The 21889-nt window shown below is 41.1% G+C and overlaps 1 protein-coding gene across 7 annotated transcripts in view; it reads right to left on the reverse strand.

The window, feature by feature from the left end:
• RHBG (Rh family B glycoprotein) overlaps positions 1-21889 on the reverse strand; it is a 57133-nt gene that overhangs the window by 10921 nt on the left and 24323 nt on the right. For 4 of the 7 annotated variants that reach the window (XM_027871742.1, XM_027871744.1, XM_027871743.1 and 1 more), the window contains exon 1: positions 7210-7500. The exons of 2 other annotated variants lie outside the window; for them this stretch is intronic. In XM_027871742.1, coding sequence (XP_027727543.1) covers positions 7210-7396 — 187 coding nt within the window. In that variant the 5' untranslated portion in view covers positions 7397-7500. Of the gene's footprint in view, positions 1-7209; positions 7501-10812; positions 10853-21889 lie in introns of those variants that run through there. One more of the 7 variants, XM_027871740.1, reaches the window with a different exon arrangement.

A 21889-nucleotide genomic window follows, 5' to 3' on the forward strand; every position in this document is an offset into this window, starting at 1 on the left:
CAATTTGCAAACACTTACTGAGCCTCTGCTGTGTGAAGAGCCTATGGATGGTTGCTGGGGGAAATTCAGTTTAGATAAAATAGAATCCCCACCTATAGGGAGCTCACAGTGTCATAGATTAAGACATACACATACACAAATAATTTTGATATATAGTATGACATGATAGTAAGCATTGGAAAAGTGCAAAAACTGATAGATGAAGTCACAGAGAGGTAGAACAGTGTCACCATTTGTAGGTGTCAGAAAAAGCTTCATGAATGTTAGACATTCATTTAATTTAGTTTCACTTTAGTGAAGACTTTCAATTAGGCTTTAAAGAATGAGTATTAGGGGCGTAGGTGGCTCAATGGATAGAGCACTGGCCCTGGGTTCAGGAATACCTGGGTTCAAATCTGGCCTCAGACACATAACACTAGCTGTGTGACCCTGGGCAAGTCACTTAACCCTGTTTGTCTCCATTTCCTCAAATGTAAAATGAGATTGAGAAAAAAATGGAAAACCTCTGTAGTATCTTTGCCAAGAAAACCCCAAATAGGGTCACAAAGAGTTGGACACGACTGAAAACAAGTGAACAACAACAAAAATGTGCCAGGCACTGTGCTAAGCACTAGGGACACCAAAAAAAAAAAAAAAAAAAGGGCAAAAGACAGTCAGTCCTTACACACAGGGAGCTCACAATCTATTTGGGGAGATCATAAGCAAAGAAATATGGACAAACAAGCTATATACAGGACAAATAGGAAATAATTAAAAGAGGAAAGGCACTAGAATTAAAGAGGGGTTGGAAAAGGCTTTCTGTAGAAGAGGGGATTTATTGCCAGGGAAGCCAACAGGTGAAGATGGGAAGAAAGATCATTCCAGGCATGGGAGACAGCCAGAGAAAATTCCTGGAGTTGAGAGATGGAGTGTCTTGTTCCTGGAACAGCAAAAAGGTCAGTTTCCCTGGATTGAAGAGTATGTGGAAGCGAGTGAAGTAGGGGAATGGCTTTGGACACCAAACAGGTGATTTTGTGTTTGATCCTGGAGGTGATAGGGAGTCACCAGAGGTTACTGAGTAGGGAGTGACATGATTGTAATTACGAGAATACTGAAATAGTACAGGTGGGTGGTAAGGAGGAGGGACAGCTGTGGAAATAGAGAGCAGGGGAGAGATGCAAGAGATGTTCCAAAGGTAGTATTGACAGACCTTGCAATTGACTGAATATGAGAGACGAGGCAGTAGAAAGAGTTGAAGATAACCCCAAGGTTACAAACAGAGAAGAATGAGTATGGTGCTGCCACTGACAGAAACATGAGATAAAGCAAAAGAAAGAACAGGCTCAGGGGAAAAGCAGCTTCAGAAATGATGAATTTGAGGCACTGGTTGGGACCTCCAGGCAGAGATGTTCTGAAGGTCCTTGGAGATGAGGGTCTGGACGCAGAAGAGAGGCCAGTGGTGGAGATATAGATTTGAGAGTTAACCATGCTGAAGTAAGAGCTGAAGCTGTGAGAGGGAAGGAAATGCAAGAAAGAGAACAGAGAGAGGGAAGAGAGAGAACAGAAGACAGTACTTTATGAACCATCTGCCTTGAAGGGTTGGGAAGAGTGAGAAGCCATAGGAAACAGGAGAAAGAGGAGTGGCTAAGTGAGTAAAGAAATATATTCTCTCTGAAGCCAGGAGAGGAGAAAGTACCTAGGAAGAGGGATGGTCAATGGTGTCAGATGCTGCAGAGAGATCAAGAAGGGTGAAGACTAAAAAAAAAAAAAAAAGGATTTGGTGATTCAAAAGTCATTGGTGACTTCATTTTTTTTCTTTTTAGAGGCAACTGGGGTTAAGTGACTTGCCCAGGGTTACACAGCTAACAAGTGTCTTAGGCCAGATTTGAACTCAAGTCCTCCTGACTCCAGGTCTGGTGTTATATCCACTGTGCCACCTAGCTGTCCCAGTGACTTTGGAAAGTATTCTCAACAGAATGGTGGGGGTAAGGTGATGAGAAACGATATATTTTTAAAAGGTACTACATGGCACAGTGGATAGAGCACTGGGCTTGGAATCAGGAAGACTCATCTTCATGAGTTCAAATCCAGCCTCAAACACTTATGAAGCTGTGACACCCTGGGCAAGTCACTTAATCCTGTTTGCCTCAGTTTCCTCATCTGTAAAATGAGCTGGAGAAGGAAATGGCAAACCACTCTAGTATCTTTGTCAAGAAAACCCCAAATGGGGACAGGAAGAGTCAGACACAACTGAAATGACTGAACAGTGAAGAGAAGGAAAGAAATAACGCGGTAAGGGCAGGTAGGTGTCAAAGTGGATAGAGCACTGGCATTGAAGTCAGGAGGACCTGAATTCAAATCTAGCCTCAGACAATTGACACCTACTAGCTGTGTGACCTTGGGTAAGTCACTTAACTCCAACTGCCTCTCTCACACACACACACACACACACACACACACACACACACACCCCCAAAAAAGAAAAAAAGAATATGGTAGCTGGATGGTGGTAGGGAAGGTCAAGAGGAGAATTGTTTCTGACTGGGGATATCTGATCATGTTTACAGATAAACAAGAAAAGATTGAAGATGAATGAGAGAGAGGATATTGGACTTTGCTGGAGCAAGGTTCTGGAGGGAACAGGATCAAGCGTGCAGGTAAAGGGATTAACCTCAGTGAGGAATAGATATAGCTTTGTAAAATCAGAATTTTTTTTTTTCAGAATTGAAAGGGACCTCAGAAGCCATCTGGCCTAACTCTCACATAAAAAAGACTACCCAACAAATATTCATTCAATGTTGGTTTCAAAAACCTCCAGTGAAGGAGAACCCATTACCTACCAAAGTAGCCCTTTCTACCTTTTAACACCTCTAATTGTTAAGGTTTTTTCTCTACAGTAATTCTAATTTACCTGTTTGCAACTTCTACCTATTTCTCCGAATTCTGCCTTTGAAGCCAAATCCCTCTTCCTCAAGACTCCCTTTTAAAGTATCTGAAGACAGTCATCATGTCCCACATGAGCCAGACTAAAGATTCCTAGTTCTTTCAAAAGATCCTTCTACGGCATTATTTTGAGGCTCTTCAACAATCTGGTTGCCCTTCTCGGCGTGCAACTACCATAAAATATTGTTGACTAATTCTGATCTTGTAATCCACTAAAATCTTTTTCAGACAAACTGCTGTGTTTCCTCCATCTTGTACTTATAGATTCAACTTCTTGAACCTGAGTATAAAGCTTTATGCTTATCTCTATCAAGTTTCATCTTATTAGACTCAGTCCAGTTTTCTAACCTGCAGAGATATTTTTGGATACCGATTCTGTCATCTAATGGGTTAGTCATCCTTCTTAGCTAGAGCCTATGCAAAATTTGATAAGCATGCCTTTATCCAAATCATAATAATGTTGAATGCAAAGCACAGATTCCCCAGGCCTCTCCACTACAGACCTCCTTATGAGTTCTGTAACTAGATGGAAGGAGGATACAGTAGATGATGATACTGGGAAAGTTTTGGAAATGGAGAAGGGAAACCTGAGAGAGTTCACATTGGATGACCTCAGTTTGAGTTCTCAGTTAAGAGGAGACTACGTCATCTGCTTTAAAAGAGGGAGCTGGAGTCTGAGTGGAAGCAAAGTGGAAAAAGTTGAAACAGTTGCTGTGGGAAATGACATAAGGAGTCAATAAGAACAATTTCTCTTAGGCCCACTTCATGATTCCTTTTTATTCTTGAGAATGTGTTCATCTGAATGGTTCTAAGTATACAGATAGTGAAGGAGACTCACTCTTGATTCTCATTTCCACTGAGGCTAGGACCTCAGATAATTGGGCTGACCTCTCTGGGTTCATGCCACTATTTCCTGCTTGACTAGTAAGTGCTCCCATTTCTTTAAAATGGTGATAATATTTACACCACCAATTGGTTTGTTTGGAATCAAAACTCAGTCCCCAAAGCTCTTTCAATTACAACCCATATACTGGAATAGGGTGACTGAGGACTATCCTTTCCCGTAGTAAAATTCTCCTCTGGCTAGGCAGGCCTTCTTGTGTGGAGGCTAGCAGATGGTCAAGATAACCTCTCAAAATCCCTACCAGGCATCTTATCTTTGTGTAGTAACTAGTGGCTCAGGCTGCTATCACTCTCCACACCTAAATACCCATTCCATTTATCAGAGTGAGTATAACAGCTCTCAGAAGACAGCTCCAAATCCACATTCTCACTTCAACAAACAATCATTAAGTACCTACTATATGCAGGCCACTGTGCTAGGCTCTAGAAATATAAAGACAAAAAAGAAATAGTCTTTGCCCTCAAAGAGCTTCTGTGACATGAAAGCATTGAGGTAGGGGTAGTAGCTACAGAGATCTGGCCTCAGGAAGGCCTGAGTTAAAATCTGACCTCATATTTTCTAGCTGTGTGAGCCTGGGCAAGTCACTTAACCCAGTTTGCCTCAGTTTCCTCATCTGTAAAATGAGCTGGAGAAGGAAATGGCAAACCACTCTAGTGTCTTTGCCAAGAAGACCCCAAATGGGGTCACGAAGAGTCAGACACGACTGAAACAACTGAACAACATGGTGCTGCACTCCGCTCTGCTCCATAGCCTGGTCTTTGAAATGAGACAACAGAGGCCTGAAGAGGCAAGGAAGTTAGGGCTTGGAAAGCTGGAAAAATTCCCTTACTCACTTTTTTTTTACTAGAGCTACATGTAAGCCACGAGAGATCAATGACCTCTCCTCGACTCAGAGAAGATTCTACAGCCTCCTCATCCCCGACCACCCCCTGCAACTGATTTCAGGTTCCAGGGACCTCCACTGTCAAGGTTTGCCTTACTTTTAACCTAAAACTCTTTCATTTCAGGGCCACACCATTTCCTGTAACCCAAGCCCCTGGAGGATGTCTTCCGTAGGGAGGTTTTATCTCCACCCCTAACTAGCTGTCTGGTTAGATATGATCTTTCTGTCCTTAGAACTTGAACACTACTTTGTAACTAAATCCCTTATGTACTTATCACACATCACTCCTAATTTGTATTATAGTCATTACCATAACTATGGTTACAGTAATCTAAAGTTATAAGTTATAGTGATTTTGATCATTTCTATGAAGTCATAAGGTAAAGGTTGTCTTAATCTTTGCTATCTCTCCCAAGAACTAGCACAATTCTTAGGCATTTAATACATGTTTATTACATTAAACTTAACCTCTCTGGGGCCTTGGTTTCTTCATCTGTATATTGGAACGGCTGGATTCTGTCCCTTTTAACTGTCCTATGATTTTAAGAGCACAGACTAAGTGAAGGTGGCAGACCCTCAGTCAGAGGCAATGACATGGGATTGGCCAATCCACAGATAAGTCAACAGCCACTGTAACTCCCTTTAATCTTCCAAATGAAAGAGTCCGAAGGATACATCTGTCCATACCCACATCGTAGGGATAGGTACAGGACGGTAACCATCAAAGCCCTGGACTCTCAGCTTCTCTCAAAAGAAATCCACCCCTCAAGGTCCTAAGTCCACATAGTTGGAAAGTCCAGGACAAAGAGGGTAGGGTGGTGGTGGTGGTTTGAGGAGGTAGCTTAGGAATTTCACTGCCATCCTTTCAATTGTAACTCACATAAATGTATGTTGTGTTTGAGGGAGAACCCACCACTATCATTGTAGGCTTAGTAACAGGGATAGACGTTAGGCTTTGTCAATAATTTCCCAAAATGCAGGGGTGGGTTACTTTGGCATAGGAAAGGAGTTGAGTCTGCAAAGCCAGAGGTTCAGGGGATGTGGTAATATAATTTTTATATATGTTAATATAAAAATTATGTTCACAGAAAAGGGAGTTATCATTTTACTATCACATCCCTTATTTGCCAGGTGTTGCTTAGGGTCTGGCCTTCCATGCCTAAGGAAAATTCTTGCCCCTTACACTTTTTCATTCTTTTGGATTTCATTTATCTCCAGGGGATCAGTGTTCTGACAATTCTGGTGAGAGAAATTATGATAATAATACCTTAGAGTGTTATATATTACATACTCATACCTCTTAAATTCTCACAGCCCAGGAAAGGAGTGAGGTAGGCTTTTTCCTAATTTTTCAGATAGGGAAAATCTAAGGTCTAGTGATGAAGTCACCTATGCAGTGTTGTATGGCCACAGGATTGGGTCAGGGGTAGGGGCACACCCCTGTAGTTCCTGCTGTTGAGTAGGCTAAAGCCAGTGAATTGCTTGAGCTCAGGAGTTCTGAGCTTCAGTAAAGCTAAAGCTGATCAAGTGTCAGCACTAAGTTGGGTACCAATGCAGTGAGCTCCTGGGAACAGATGCCTACCAGGCTGTTTAAGGAGAGGCTAGGTAAGGAAAGGAACAGGCCAAGGCTTCCATGCTGATGAGTTGTGGCCCATGAGAGGCCAGTACATTTATAGCCTAGGTGAGACAGGGAGAACTGATCTAAAAAAACACCTAAACAACAACAAAACAGGTTCAGCATCAGAAGCCCAGTAGCTTTATTCCCAGGCTGAGCTTCTGTCCAGAGGCTGAAGCTTTAGTCCTTAGGATGGGAGACTGAGAATATAGTCTTTTGTTTTCTTCTACCACGAGGACCTCAAAGTATTTTTTGAATTTATCTCTCCATGGGAAAGGCATTTAAAATGAACAGGCATTAGTGTACTGGGCACTAAGAGGAGATGGGACCTAAGTGCTGGAAGAAAAAACTCCTGTGAATGATTTTCTATTGCACTCTGAAACTGTAAAGGTTTTGGGGGAGGTTTTGCAGGGGGAGGTCTGAGAACATTAGATGCCAAGATTCTCAACATGTAGCTCATGATACAGTAAATACTCGATCATTTACATATGAACTACCCAATTTGTGGATTATTTATGCCAAATATTCACCACATGCTGGCTTCCCCCAGCTTATGGGGAATGCAGGAATGCACACTCATTTTAATATCAGTCAAACAAAACATAATTGGGAAGATAAATCTGTTCCCCCAAAGCATTACAGAATTCATGCCAAAGTCAAAGAGAAATGGCCTTTGATTTGCCCATCCCACCACATCTCCTTCATTTAGTATAGATAATTATATACAGTGTTTATACAGTGACAGGTCCCAGGCACATGAATGTCCATTCCTAGGAAGAAATAGCTACAGATATCCCACATGGGAGTGGGAGATACCAACGAATTCCTTTTACCCAGAGGACAGACCCCCTCCCTTCCTCAATCTCTAGGAATCCCCAAACTCACTTGGGTAGCGAAAATAAAAGTCATTGTCCATATCGCTGTGGTTGCTTCGGTGCCAGAGGGAGGAGTCTGTCTCATGGTTGTACCGGACAAAAAATGAAAAGAGGATGATGATGGCTGCCTGAAAGAGGAAGCAGAGTGGGGGCAGCTGCACCCTCAGGCCCGTAGCGTGACTGGAGGTCCTGGCCATGGGAGAGAAGGAGCTGCCGGCTTTGAAGAGAACCTGAGACTGAAATACAGTCCAGAAAAAACTCAGCTGAGGCAAGAGTGTTGGAAGGCTTCATTTGGGAGCCAGAGGCCACTCCCACTCTGGAAGGAAAGATACACACACACACACACACACACACACACACACACACACACACACACACACACACACACACACACACACACACACTCTCCCGCCCCACCAGGTACCCAACTGGATTTCCCATCCCTTTGAAGACAAAGGAAATGGAACTCCAAAGTATGGACAGTAGCTTCATTCAGCCAAGGCTCTGGAACCTTCCGAAGAAGAAAAGGGGCAATCCAGAAGTCCAGGCACCTACCTTATGGGTACAAAGACTAGAGTCCCTGTAACAAAGTCATAAGAAGTGTCTATGACCAAACCAGAGAAGATACTAATCAACAGAGAGACAACATTTGGGAACTCTGGCTCTTTGTATCAGCCTCCTAGGAAAAAAATTTAAATAAAAGACAAGCAGAGAAATCTAGCTGCTTAGGTCCCATATACTGTTCCCTCTTCAAAGCTCTGATCGAAAAGAACTATGGAGACCCACAAGCTCATAGGCAGTTCCCTCAAAAAAAGGCCACCTGTGGAATATGGTATTGTCATCTCCAGGGTTAAAGTAAGAGAGAACTGGGGGAATTACTCAATATTTTGATTGCTTAAAAAAATAAAGAGATGAAGAAGAGAGATAAACAGATGGGAATCTCCCAACATTAATGATTAACTGGCTCAGTCCAGCATTCTCGGCCATACCACTTAGATCCCAGCTCCCTTCCTCTCCCCTTTTGTCTCAATTTTTCTCCTACCTTCCAACTTCCCCCCAGCTTTCCTATACGAGCTGGGTTAGGGTCTGATCCAAATTAGCCTCTCAAGAAATTAAAGGAAAAAAAAATTTTTTTAAATTAAAAAAATTTTAAAAAATAAATTAAAAGTAATCAACTTCCCTTATATTGAGAGGGAGATGGGTTCCTTAGGCAGATCTTCCCAAAAAACACAGGATGGAAGGTGCCAAAACAAAGAAACTGGCTGTCTTGGAAGCAACGCAAGCCTGGAAAGGAGGAGGGGGACGTTCATGGTTTTTTTCCTGTAATTTCTGGTTTGCTCCAGAGTGAGAAGAGGTAGCAGACATCATATTAAGGATGGCAAGAATATTCAGATTCTGCCTGACAGTCTGAGAATTCTAAAGAGGGTGCAAGAATGGAGCCCAATGCCTAGGAAAGGGGCAGGTTCTTTATGATTCCAGTAATCTGAGCTGTTGCCCCTTTCATTTCTAACAATCTTTCATTTCTAACAGTTCAGACTCATAATCCCATGACCACCCCCACAACCTTTATGGTACTTCAAAAAGAAGAAAAGCAACGGGCAAATTGGAATCACCAGGATTTCTGAGATCAGGGTAAACTTGACCTTTCTGCACCACTACCTTCTTTTGCTGCTGGAACAATAAGGAAGGGAAGAGATATCTGCTCTTAAACGGCATTCAGGAAAAGGTTCTAAAAGCAAAATCCTAAGGGGGTTCACAAAAAGGCCCAGGTCTTCAAATCTAGAAATTCCCCTGGGTGCAAGACAAGATTCCCTGTAGAATATGCAGCATTTATTCTGTGGCTTATGGAGTAACCTTCCTTTCTTTTTTTTTACTAGTAGAAAAAAGAGGAAGGTGCACAGGATCAGTGCTTCAGATAACTGAAATTTGCTGATCTGTTTTAGGGAATTTGTTTTACTCTAGGACAATCTCACCTTTTCTCATGTCTCCCTTTCTTCCCTCATTCCTTACTTTTTCCTTTTTCTCTTCCCCTTTTCCTTCTTCCTCTTCTCTCCTTTCCTTCTTACTCTTGGAATAAATCTGTATTCAGTGTTTCCTCCACTGTCACAGTTTTCTAACTGCCAATTTGGGAGGGGAGGAAATCAGTCCATATCCCCCTCTGCTGAAAAGAACTTTCTATCTCTCCTTTAGGCAGAACTCATTTCAGGAAAGGTGCTGTGATCTTCCCTCCTCACAGTTTCCAGTGGTAACCTGTGTTTGTATCTAATCATGCTTAGTCATCATGAAGCTTGACCTCCACTACTCCCCATTCTGTTCAGACAGCAGGTCACCATCATCTGGATAATCATTCTTTAATAGTGAATTAATGGATACCACCTCCCACTTGGTCCCCAATCTCTTCCAGTCCAGTTTCTTGTGATTTAGAGAAACAGATTTGTTTCTTTAAGTCTTGCTTAGGAATAATTTTATTGGTGTTATTGGGGCAGCTACAGTGGATAGAGAGCTGGGCCTGGAGTCAGAAAGAACTGAGTTCAAATCCAGTCTCAGATACTTACTACCTGTGTGACCCTGGGCAAATCACCAAACCCTGTTTGCCTCAGTTTCCTCATCTGTAAAATGAGCTGGAGAAGGAAATTTTTTTTTAAGTTTTACTTAGGAATAATAGGACTAATAATATGATAATAATAATAATAGGATTATAATTTAGGATTTGTTATCAGGTAAAGATGCTAAGTCAGCCTAGGGAACTGAAAGGTAAAAGATATCAAACTAGGGGCAGCTAGGTGGTGCAGTGAATAGAGCTCTGGCCTTGGAGTCAGGAGGACCTGAGTTCAAATACAGCCTCAGACACTTGACACTTACTAGCTGTGTGACCCTGTGCAAGTCACTTAACCCCGATTGCCTTAGAAAAAAAAAAGCCAGATAATTTTCAAAAAAAACAAACCAAAAAAAAGAGTATCAATGAAAACAGGATTAATTAAAGCTCCTTACCTACTCACTTAGATTCTGTAAAGAAAATTGTTAGAAAAATCACTTTTTCAATGTCTTTCTGATTAACCTCTCAGTCTCTCCCTAAAATAAACTCGCATTGTAGTGTTACTTAATGTAACAGTCCCTCTCCTTTAACAGCTTAGAGTGCTGGACTTGGTGTCAGGAAAAAAATCTGGGTTCAAAACCTAATCAGATATTTAATAGCTATGTGACCCTGGGCAAGTCACTAGCCTGAGTGTCTCAGTTTCCTTCCATGGGTTAAATTGTTATCTCTTCGTAGATGACTTCCATATCTACATATTCAGCCTTCCTCTTTCTCCTGAGCTTCAGTCCCACATCACTAGCTGCCTACTGGACATGTCCACCTGCTATCTCCAACTCCATGTGTCAACAACGGAACTCATGATCTCCCCCCTTCCCCATCCTCGTAACTTCCTTATCTCTGTCCAGAGCACAATCATTATCCCAGTGACAGAATAATCTTTAGCTGCCTCTCACTTCCTTTATCTAAATCCAAGCTGCCAGGTATTACCAATTCTACCACTATGGCACCTCTTTCATCTGTCCCCTTCTTCCCATTCATGGCACCTCCTTCATTCAGACAACTCTCACCACCTCTCACCTGGACCGTCCAACAGGTCTCCTAATTGGTATCCAACCTCTTTTCTCTCCAATCCATCCTCCATAATGCTGTCAAACTGATCATCCTAGATCTCACCATGTTACTCCCCTCTTCAAGAAGAACGGTTCTCTTGCCTCTAGGATAAAATACAAATGCCTTTGTTTGGCCTTTAAGGCCTTTCACAATCTGGTTCCAACCTATTCAGGATGAGGGTTTTTGTGTGTGCGCCATACGCCCCTTTAGCAATCTGGCAAAGCCTATGGACCCTTTCTCAGAATATTGTTTTTAGAAAAGAAAAGAAAATACATAGGATTACAAAGGAAACCAATTATAATGAAATATAGTAATCAAAATATTTTAAAAGTCGTTCATAGACCCCAAGTTAAGGATTCCCATTCTAGACTAATATCATGGAATCTACTCTCATATGAAGTAATCTATGTTCCAGCCAAAATGGTCTACTTCCTGTTTCCCAAACTAGACATTCCATCTTCCCCCACCACGCCTCTGTACAGGCTGGCCCTCCCCTACCCTCCCAGCCCCCCATACCTGGATTGTTCTCCCTCTTCACTTCTGCCTCTTAGAATTTCTAGCTCCCTTTAAGGCTCTGCTCCAGTCTTATCCCTCAATGTCTTCCTGATCCTCCAGTTTTATATCTGTGTGTGTGTGTGTGTGTGTGTGTGTGTGTGTGTGTGTGTGTGTATTTCTGAGAGGCAGTATGGCATAGTGGATAGAGAGTTGATTTAAGAGCCAGGAAGACCTCGGTTCAAGGCCTGCTTTTGCTGCGTACTGGCTGTGTGACCCTGGGTAAGTCACTCAAATAATCAGTGCCCCAGAGAGGACATCTCTGTTTGTAAGTTGAAGAGAAGGTGCCCACCTTCATTAGTAGAAATAATTTCATCATCTGGAAGCTCCCTAGATCAATGATACCACTGGTCCAGGCCTTACTCCTATAAATTACATACTGATATGCATATGTCATTTTCCTTGAGTAAAGACTGACAAAGCAGTCACTTAATGACTACCTAGTGAATTGAATCTGTGTGCAAGGTACTGCACTAAGATACAAAGTCAGAAACAGTATATTTTGTTTGTATTTCTTTATGTCCTGAAGGAGCTTCTATTCTACTAGGAGTACATGTACACAAATAAGTATAATGCCAAGAAAATGAGGGAACAGAGCTCTAAAAACTGAAGGAGATGGGAAAGACTTCAGAGAGAAGTCAAAACCTGAGTTGGACTTCAAGGTGAGTATTCGAAGAGGTGGATCAGAAGGAGTGGGAGCATGAAGGTAGGAGATGGAGTATGAAGTTTAGCAAAAGGCCATTTTAGCCAATGACTAAAATGTTTGTGAAGGGAAGTATGAAAAAAAGATCCAAAGACAGGCAGGAGCCAAAGAGAGCCAAAGACAGTCAGGCAGTCAAAAAGCATTTATTAAGTGCCTACAATGGGCCAGGTACTGTGCTAAGTGCTGAGGATATAAAGAAAGGCAAAAGACAGCCCCTGCTCTCAAGGAAAGGCAGCTAGGTGGCACAGTGGATTGAGCCCTGGCCCTAAAGACAGGAAGATCTGAGTTCTAATCTGGCCTCAGACATTTACTACCTGTGTGACCCTGGACAAGTCATTTTACCTCATTTGCCTCAGTTTCTTCATCTGCAAAATGAGCTAGAGAAGAAAATGGCAAACCACTCCAGTATCTTTGCCAAGAAAACCCCAAATGGGGACACGGCTGAAATGGCTGAATAACAACTCTCATGGAGCTCACAGTCTGAGGGGAAGATAATAACTATGTTCAATCATGATATAGACAGATAAATTGGGGGTAGCCTCAGAGGGAAAGAACTAGCATTAAAGGGAATCAGAAAAGCCTTCTCAGAAAAGATGCAATTTTAGCTGGAACTTGAAGGAAGACAGGGAAGCCAAAAGGGAAAAATGATGAGGGAAAACATTCCAGCCATGGAGGACAGTCAGTGGAAATGATTGGCATGTGGAGATGGAATGTCTCATGCAAGCAAGAGCAAGGAGACAGGTATCATTGGATCACAGAGTGTGTGTGATGGTGTAAGGTGTAAGAAGACTTGGAAAGGTAGGAGGGTGCCAGATTGTGAGCAGGCCAAAGAGTTTGTATTTTGTCCTCTGGGCAAATAATCAATTAATAAGTATTTATTAAGCACCTATTATGTTCTAGACACTGGGAATAAAAAAACAAAAAAATTCAATAGTCCTTGCCCTCAAGAAGTTTAGGCCATATTATCAAAGATATGTACATGCAGAAGGACGTACAAAATAATACAAGGGACTACTTTTCCTGGGAACTTAAGTGCAGAAGTTGCTTCATGTTGCCTGTGCTCGCTCCAATGTTTGGGGGAGTCCAGCTCAAGGTCTCCAGGTTTTTCCCTCTCCGTGGGACCATTGGGACAGAATGGTAACTGTGCCTAGGATCAAAGATTTTGAGCTGCCTTTAGGTCATTGATTCTAGCCCCACTTCATTTTACAGATGAGGGAACTGTGGCCCTAGAGGGTAAATGACTAGTTCAGGTTCACACCATCGTCAGAGAGAGGGTTAGAACCTGTGTCTTTCTGATTCCAAGTCTTAGACTCTATCAGCTACATTATTACAAGTAGACTTGGAGTGAGAGGATGTGGGTTCTAATCTCAGATCTTACATTTAGTATCTGTGGAATCTTAGGATAAGGCTCTTGAAGGTATTGGATTAGATGGCTTTTAAGGTCATTTCCAATTAAATGTCTATGATGCTTTCAAGTCTCATGTTCACTAGCCTAGTCGTAACTCTTTCATCTTGGGATGCTAACAAGACTTAATATTAATTTTTTCTTCTCTCTTCTGTTGATGTTGGAACTGTGGATCTGTTGCAATTGCATTTTCCTCTTAAATTGGGGGTGGGAGGAGTGGGGAGTCATACTAGCTAAGTGCCGCATGAACTGAAACCTATTTTTTAGGTTTCTCTGAAACCTAATACAGTACCATCTTTGCTTAATATGAGCAAAAAAATTTTTTTTAATTAAAAAAATATGGGGGTGGGGGGGCCCCAAGACACTAGCAGCTGGGCAGATGAGGAAAGGCTTCATGTGGGAGGTGGTATTTGAACTGAGATTTGAAGGGCATGGTTAGACCTGTGCCTTAGAAAGATTATTCTGGCAGCTACACAGAAGCTGGAATGGAAAGTGGAAAGACCAGAGGCAGGAGAAAAATTAAGGTGCTATTACAGTAACCCAGGGAAGAAGTTTTCAGGGCCTAAACTCGGATGGTGGCTTCATGAGAGGAGAGATGGGAAGAGAGAAATGATGTAGAATTGATGAGCCTTGTCAACTAATTAGACATAGAAGTGTGAGCAAGAGTCAAGAACAATTCTAAGGTCATGAGGGTAGTGGTACCATCAACAGAAATAGGAATGTTGAAGGGGCTATGGAAGAGAGGCAGGAGTGGAGGGTGGGGAATGTCCAGGAGTGGAAATAATGAGTTATATTTCCAGCATGTTAAGTTTGTTAAGTCTAGGGGCATCCAGGAGATCTATGAGACAAGGGTCTTTCTCTCACCTCCTTCGTCTTAGGTGAGATGGGACTTGAGAAGGTTCTTGAATAGAGCAACAGTGGGCTGGAAGTGGTCTCACCCATTCACCTCTTTCTTAGCTCTCCCCTACTCTCCTCCCCACCCCAGTCCTTATCTAATCAAGATTTTTTTTTTTTTTGACCTTCAACTTGTAGATTCCAGCTGCAACCAGCACCCAACTCCTCTGAGTTAGCCGAGGGAACAGGCCTTTAGCTGTCCTATCCAGATATATATTGGGATGTAGGATGTTAATAAGATTACTGAATAACTTGGGGCTGCTCTGTGTCCTGGTTCCCTTCTGGGTTCATTTCCTCTATGTTCCCATATACCCCTGCCCATGCACAAATACTTCATTCTGTTGCTTAACTCCTACCGTCTCCACTGAGCCACCCCTACTGTTTAAAAAACAAATTTTTAAAAACCCAAAAAACACAGCACCAAAGTTATCAGGGGATGAGGACATACTAAGGCAAAGCAGTGTGAGGAAGAAGTCCTTTCTTAGCACTTTTTCTGATTTTCTTGTTCTGATTCAAAATTCAAAAATGATCTCATCACTCCTCCCCCCCAGACCCATCTTAATCATTCTCTTTCCCTTGTTTCTCAGGCCTTAGGATAAATTGCTGACTCCATGAAACTAAATTGGACACTGAAGCTTTTCCCCAAAATTTTCAAAGATTATGAATAAACCCAAATACAACAAAAAAAAAACCATCTTTCTATGGATTACAGGGAAATCAATTTAGAGCCTCGTGGTTTCATTGACACTCCCTTCCCAAACACTTACTTCCCACCCACCCTTCCCATCAGATCCAGGTGGGGCAGATAAGCAGATCAGGTCAGAAAGAGGCAAGAAAGAAATGCTATTAGCATATATTCACAGAAGCATTATCACACTTCAGTTTTTAGCTTCTCCACTTTGGAGATATTCAGGGCAACATTCTATCCTAATTCTCTCTATTTTATTTATACCCCTGACTTTGGGAGAGACAACAGGAATTTTGAAAACCCCAGACCATACAAGTTCACTAAACGGGCCTTGACTGTCATTGACAAGCTGTGGAAGAAAGGTTGTTTGCCCAGTCTCTATGGAGACTACAAACTGCTCTAGCTTCTTTCGTTGATTCGATGATGGTACAATCCTTTTCTAAGGTTGTAGAAGCAAAGAGAGAGACTGTGGAGGGAAAAAGGTTGTTAAGAATGTAACTCCTGGTAGCAAACAGTCCTTCCCAAGCAGTAAGCGCCTCATGTTTCCTCCCTTCATTTTCCATTAGATAACAAGGTAAGATGAAAATGGGGGTAAGGAAAGTGCTTAAATGACATGAGGAACCAAGTAGAACTGTGGCAGCTTCTGAATGCCAAAAATTTAAAGAGAAAGGCCCGGTTTTTTTCTCTTTCTTATTTGCTATTACTATCATTACATTCATACCCTTGGACTATCATACCTTCTTTCGGCCTCATTTCTAAAATATATAGAGAACTAAGTCAAATTTATAAGAATACAAGTTATTCCCCAATTGATAAATGGTCAAAGGATATGGACAGGCAGTCTTCAGACGAAGAAATTAAACCTATCTATAGTCATGTGAAAAAATGCTCTAAATCACTATTGATTAGAGAAATGCAAATCAAAACAACTCTGAGGTACCACATCACACCTAACAGATTGGCATGACAAAACAGGAAAATGATAAATGTTGGAGAAGATGTGAGAAAATTGGAACACTAGTGCGTTGTTGGTGGAGTTTTGAGCTGATCCAACCATTTTGGAGAGCAATTTGGAACTATGCCCATAGGGCTATAAAAATGCGCATACCCTTTGACCCAGCAATAACACTTGTAGCGCTATATCCCAAAGAGATCATAAAAATGGGAAAAGGACCCACATATACAAAAATATTTATAGCAGCTCTTTCTATGGTGGCAAAGAATTGGAAATTGAGGGGATACCCATCAATTGGGGAATGGCTGAACAAGTTGTGGTATATAAATATAATGAAATATTATTGTGCTATAAGAAATGATGAGCAGATGGAATTCAGAAAAACCTGGAAAAACTTATATGGACTGATGCTGAGTGAAGTGAGCAGAACTAGGAGAATGTCGTACACAGTAATAGCCATGTTGTGCAATGACTAACTTTGAAAGATTTAGCTCTTCTCAGCAATGCAAGGATCTAAGACATCTCTAAGGGTCTCATGCTGCAAAATGCTATCCACATCCAGAGAAAGAACTATGGAGATAGAGTGAGGTACTATCCATACAGAATTTTTCTTCAACTTTGATTATGCATTAGATCTCCCCACATAATAAGGAACGATGGAATAAAAGATATGACTGAAAAAGACAGACTGATCAAGTCTAAGGATAATAGGGAACTGCTGGATAGCCCATGTGCTCTACCAGTATCCTTGAAATGTCAGGAGAAAGTGAAGAAGGCCCTGGCATACTAGAAGCACTGCCTGTGGCAAATTTATGGGAGGATATGGACAAGAGTCACACAGAATAGGCAGGCCCTGGGATAGTGAAATCTGCCTCACTGAAGGGAACTTCCACACTGATGAGATCACAAGTCCATTTGAGTAAACTTAAATTGGAAGGAATCTTAAAGGCAGTATGGCCTAGTAGACAAGGTAATAGATTTGGAGTCAGGAAGACTTGGGGTCCAAATCCTGCTTCAGATACTTAATGACTTAATTCTGATACTTAATCTGGTTAAGTCACTTAATCTCTGTAAACCTCAGTTTTCTTGTTTGTAAAATGAAAGGATTGGATTTGAAGGCCTCTAAAGTTACTTCCAGCTTCAAATTATTATATAGGTAAGGGTCCACCATCCATCTCAAATAATATAATTACAAAATGTTAAGTGGAAAGGGGTGGTTACAGTGATGAAGTTTTAAATGGGTGAACAAAATGGTTTATGTCCTGTGATGTCTTCGGAGTATGAATTTCTCTTTAACTAAGTCAAGAAGGGAACAACAGCATGATAGGGTAACCAAACAAGCTAACTATAATGCTGAGAGATTTAAACAGGGAGGAACTTCTGCAATGAATTTCATGCAATGAAGAGCAGTAGAGGACTCAGCTTGAGAGAACCTTGGGGTGCTTGCACCAGATAGAAAAAAAGTTGGGGGGTAGGCAGGATGGGGAGGGAAGCTCAGAGATAACGTTATACTCCCTGTCTCCTTTGTAAGAAACTAAGACATCAGAAGGAAACACTGTATCAGAGACAAACACAGCAACTTCAAGGAAAGAATTCTACAAACTCAAGAAAGGACTTTGAGTAACCAGGAGCTGTGATTTCACCCTTTGGCCATGTGTGTTCTCAAGACCAGTACCTTGCTATCATTATATTTTAAGTATGAGACCACTCTTCTCAGGGACCTTATGTTCCATCACTTAGCACAGTGCTTGGCACATAATAGGTGCTCAATAAATGTTCATTGACTGATTCAGAAGAAGGAAGGGTTTGGGGGGGAATGTTTTATAACTCGTCTTCTTGCTATACCACCTTAGCAAATGTCCTTTGCTGAAAAGCTAAATAAAGCTAGTATGCTGTTAATGGAAAGTACATTTGTGGGGACTCCTGAGCAAAATCCTAGAAATATAGCCCCTCAGAGTTACCCCTAGAATTGTAAGAATAGTAATCAGCACCCCTCTGGACTACCCATAGGAATGGGAATTAAGGAAGCAGCTCAGAGGGGTTGCTATGCTATGATCTAGTAATGATGAAAAATCCAAACTCCTCTAATGAATAAAGCTCTTCTACACCACCAATAAATGATCATCTTGCCTCTCTCTGAACACTGACTAAGAGTCAGATTTAGGCTGGAAGGGATTAGGACAGCAAGATGGAGTCACTGTCTTCATTGTGGATTATAAGAAAGCAGCATACCATGAATGTAATCCAGAGAAGAATCTAATTAGAAGACTCCTTGAAAAAATTAACATCTGCTATATGACATTCCTAACCTGAAGCTAAGGCAGCATCAGCAGGGCTGTGTCTCTATTGAGATTTGCCAATAAACATAGATCATCTTTTCAGTGATTCTCTTAGTAGAGAAAGAGAGTCAAAGAAAACAGGTGAGGTCATAAAGCACGGATTTACCTAAGCACTCAATATATACACAAGCTATTATTATGATGATCATTTTTAATTATGGGGGTGGGAGGGGTTATCTTTTTTTTTTTTTTAAGGCAACTGGGATTAAATGACTTGCCCAGGGTCACATAGTTAGTAAACGTCTGAGGCCAGATTTGAACTCAGGTCTTCTTGAGTCCAGGACTGGTGCTCTATCCATGTTATTATTATTGACATTTTAAAATGAGGTGATTGAGGCAGCTAGGTGGCGCAGTGGATAGAGCACTGGCCCTGGAGTCAGGAGAACCTGAGTTCAAATCCGGCCTCTGACCAAACACTTGATACTTACTAGCTGTGTGACCCTGGGCAAGTCATTTAACCCCAACTGCCTAAAAATTAAAAAAAAATTTTTTTAAATGAGGTGACCATAGGGCAGCTAGGTGGTACAGTAGACAAAGCACTGGCCCTGGAGTCTGGAGGACCTGAGTTCAAATCCAGCCTCAGACACATGATTACTCACTAGCTGTGTGACCCTGAGCAAGTCACTTAACCCTGATTGCCTCACCAAAAAAAAAATGAGGTGATCTGAAGAATTCAACTGAATGTCTTGGGCTCTATTTTTGCCTGAATAATTCTGGGCAATTATGTCCTATATGGCTATTAAATGAACTAAAGCTGAATGCTTCTTTTGACTAGTTAGAGAAATTAACTGATTCTATTTAACTTTACCCTACAAACTGCTCTCCCAAGGAGTTCTTCTTCTTCTACAACAATTTTGTTCTTCAGCCATCTTCAAATATTCATACATCATTCAGCAAATATTTATTAATTGCTTTATAAGCAAAATGCCATCCCAGGTGCTGGAGAAACAAAGATGAAAGCAGACACAACTTTCAAGGAGTTTATAATCTAGTAGGAGAATTAAAACAAAAATTTTAATCATTTTAATACATAGTAAAGTACTATAAGAAATTTGAGAGGGGGAAAAAACACTTCTAGATGGACATATTTTTTTTGGGGGGGGGGGGCTAGGCAATGGGGTTAAGTGACTTGCCCAGTATTACACAGCTAGTAATTGTCAAGTGTCTAAGGCTGGATTTGAACTCAGGTCCCCCTGACTCCTGGACGGGTGCTCTATCCACTGCACCACTTAGCTGCCACCTAGCAGCTCCCTAGATGGACATATTAAGAAGCTCCATGGAGGAGGCAAGGTACAAGTTGGGCCTTGAAAGGAGCAGAAAGGATGTCATCTGGCAGAGATTTGTGGTGGTGAGTGGGAGGGAGGAGGGAGGAGAGGGAGATGCTGCTTCTTTCCAGGCCAGAAGGATGGCGTGAGCAAAGGCATGACGTTGGGAGAAGGAAGGACTAAAATGGGGTACAGTAAGTAAGTAGTCCAGTTGGGCTGAAATGTAAAGCGTGTGAAGTAGTATGAAATGAAGTCGGAAAGTTATGTTGGAGTCCAACTGCAGGGGGCCTTAAAATGACAGACTAAGGAGTTTGTACTTTATTCTCTAAGCAATGAGGAGCAATGAAGTTTTTTAAGCAGATAAGTGACATTAGGCTAATTAATTACTTGGGCCTCAAGATGAAAGTTGGATACAACATAGAGAGTCTAGAACAGGAGAGATCAATTATTATTACAATAGCTCAAGAAGAGGTGAAGTGGGCCTGAATTAGAGGAGACAAAAGGAAGAGATTGATATAAAGGAGGTTGTAGCAGTAAATAGAATGTGGAAACTGATTAGACACGGAGAAAAAGGAAGAGTCAAAAATAACTTTATGCTTTCAAGTTTCAATAACTGGGAGGATACCAATATTATTAACAGAATAAAGATGTTAAAAAAAGGAAACTTTTGGAGAAAAGATTAGTAATTTGGTAGAAATCTATTTCACGCTAATAACTCTCCACATTGGAAGGCCATCAAGAGAATAAAAATTATACCTCCTGGGAAAGGTTTGCTCAGACAAAATGGTGTCAGTGAAATTTGAAAGATCTGGACCTGAGGCTGCCTGCTGCTCTAGTCTAGGACTGAGAAAGAAATCACTCACCTACCCCTTCTTTAATGCCAGCAATGCCGTAGGAGCCATGATCAGGTTGAAGACGTGTTGGCTTCTGTACCTGTAAGTACAGGGACCTGGTGGGCAGAACTTGCTGATATGGAACAGCCTGTAGTTAGGTAAAAGGTCAGCATTTGAAGCCAAGAGAAGTGTAATAAATACCATAATCATCTCCAAAGCTCATTTAATGATTTTTTTTAAGTTCTGACAACAAGATGGCTAACATATCATAATTTCATACTACAACATCATGCTACATTAAAAAAAATAGAGCACCAATCCTTAAGTCAGGAGGACCTGAGATCAAATCCGGCCTCAGACCAAACACTTGACACTTACTAGCTGTGTGACCCTGGGCAAGTCAGTTAACCCCTATTGCCTAAGAAAAGAAAAAAGAAAAAAGAAAATTAAAAAAAAAAAATGGGTGTCTGTGATATGTTATTGCTAATGTTTTTATGCAATCATACATGTTAGCCCAAATCCACAAACCCAGGGCCTAAAAGAAATGAAGCCATTCCTGGGGAGAAATCAGACTGCAAATAAACAAAAAATTAAAACAGAAAACCCAATGTTAGCTCTTTACTTGTTTAGGCTACTGATGTCATCACTTCGGAATGACTAGGAAACATTTCCCACATTGAGAAAATTTGGAGGTTCATGAAAAACATTTTTCATGTATCCATGTGCCAGACTAATTAAAGGACTTATGGGTAATAAGTGTTGAAAGAAAATTTAGACGGTGTGAAATTCATGGATAATGTGAGTGTGGACCTGAATTTACAGAACTTAACAATAAAGTATACATATATGTGTGTGTGCGTGTATATATAAAACATACACACACATACACACATATATATATCGATATATATATATCGATATATATATGTATATGAGTACCTAAGAGAGATTTTAAATCTTTAAACCTAATAGTGAACCTAGGAATAAAATACCAATGATTTCAACCTCCCCATGAGAAATTCAAATCCTAGACGACTGTTTAAGATGCATCATCATTTAAATTCAACATATCCAGGAAATACTTCTTGATCTCTGAAGCAAAAACCGACAGGATGGAAGAGAGAGAAGGGATGTGGGGTAACATTGTTTCACTTCACACTAAACATTTCAAAGGTGACATTTAATTTCTTCAGAGGAAGAAAATCTTTATAGATACATCAATATCCAGGGTAGCACAGGAAAAAAGAAAAGAAACAGAGGAAGGTTAAGAAATTGACCAGAGATAACCTGTTGAAACAGCCAAACCAACTCCTGGAGGTTCTAGAATAAAGAAGCTTGGGTTGGAGGTATTTATGGATAGATGGATAGATAGATAGATAGATAGATAGATAGATAGATAGATAGATAGAT

Source organism: Vombatus ursinus, unplaced genomic scaffold, assembly GCF_900497805.2.
Source record: "Vombatus ursinus unplaced genomic scaffold, bare-nosed wombat genome assembly UNPS02014798.1, whole genome shotgun sequence".
NCBI lineage: Eukaryota > Metazoa > Chordata > Mammalia > Diprotodontia > Vombatidae > Vombatus > Vombatus ursinus.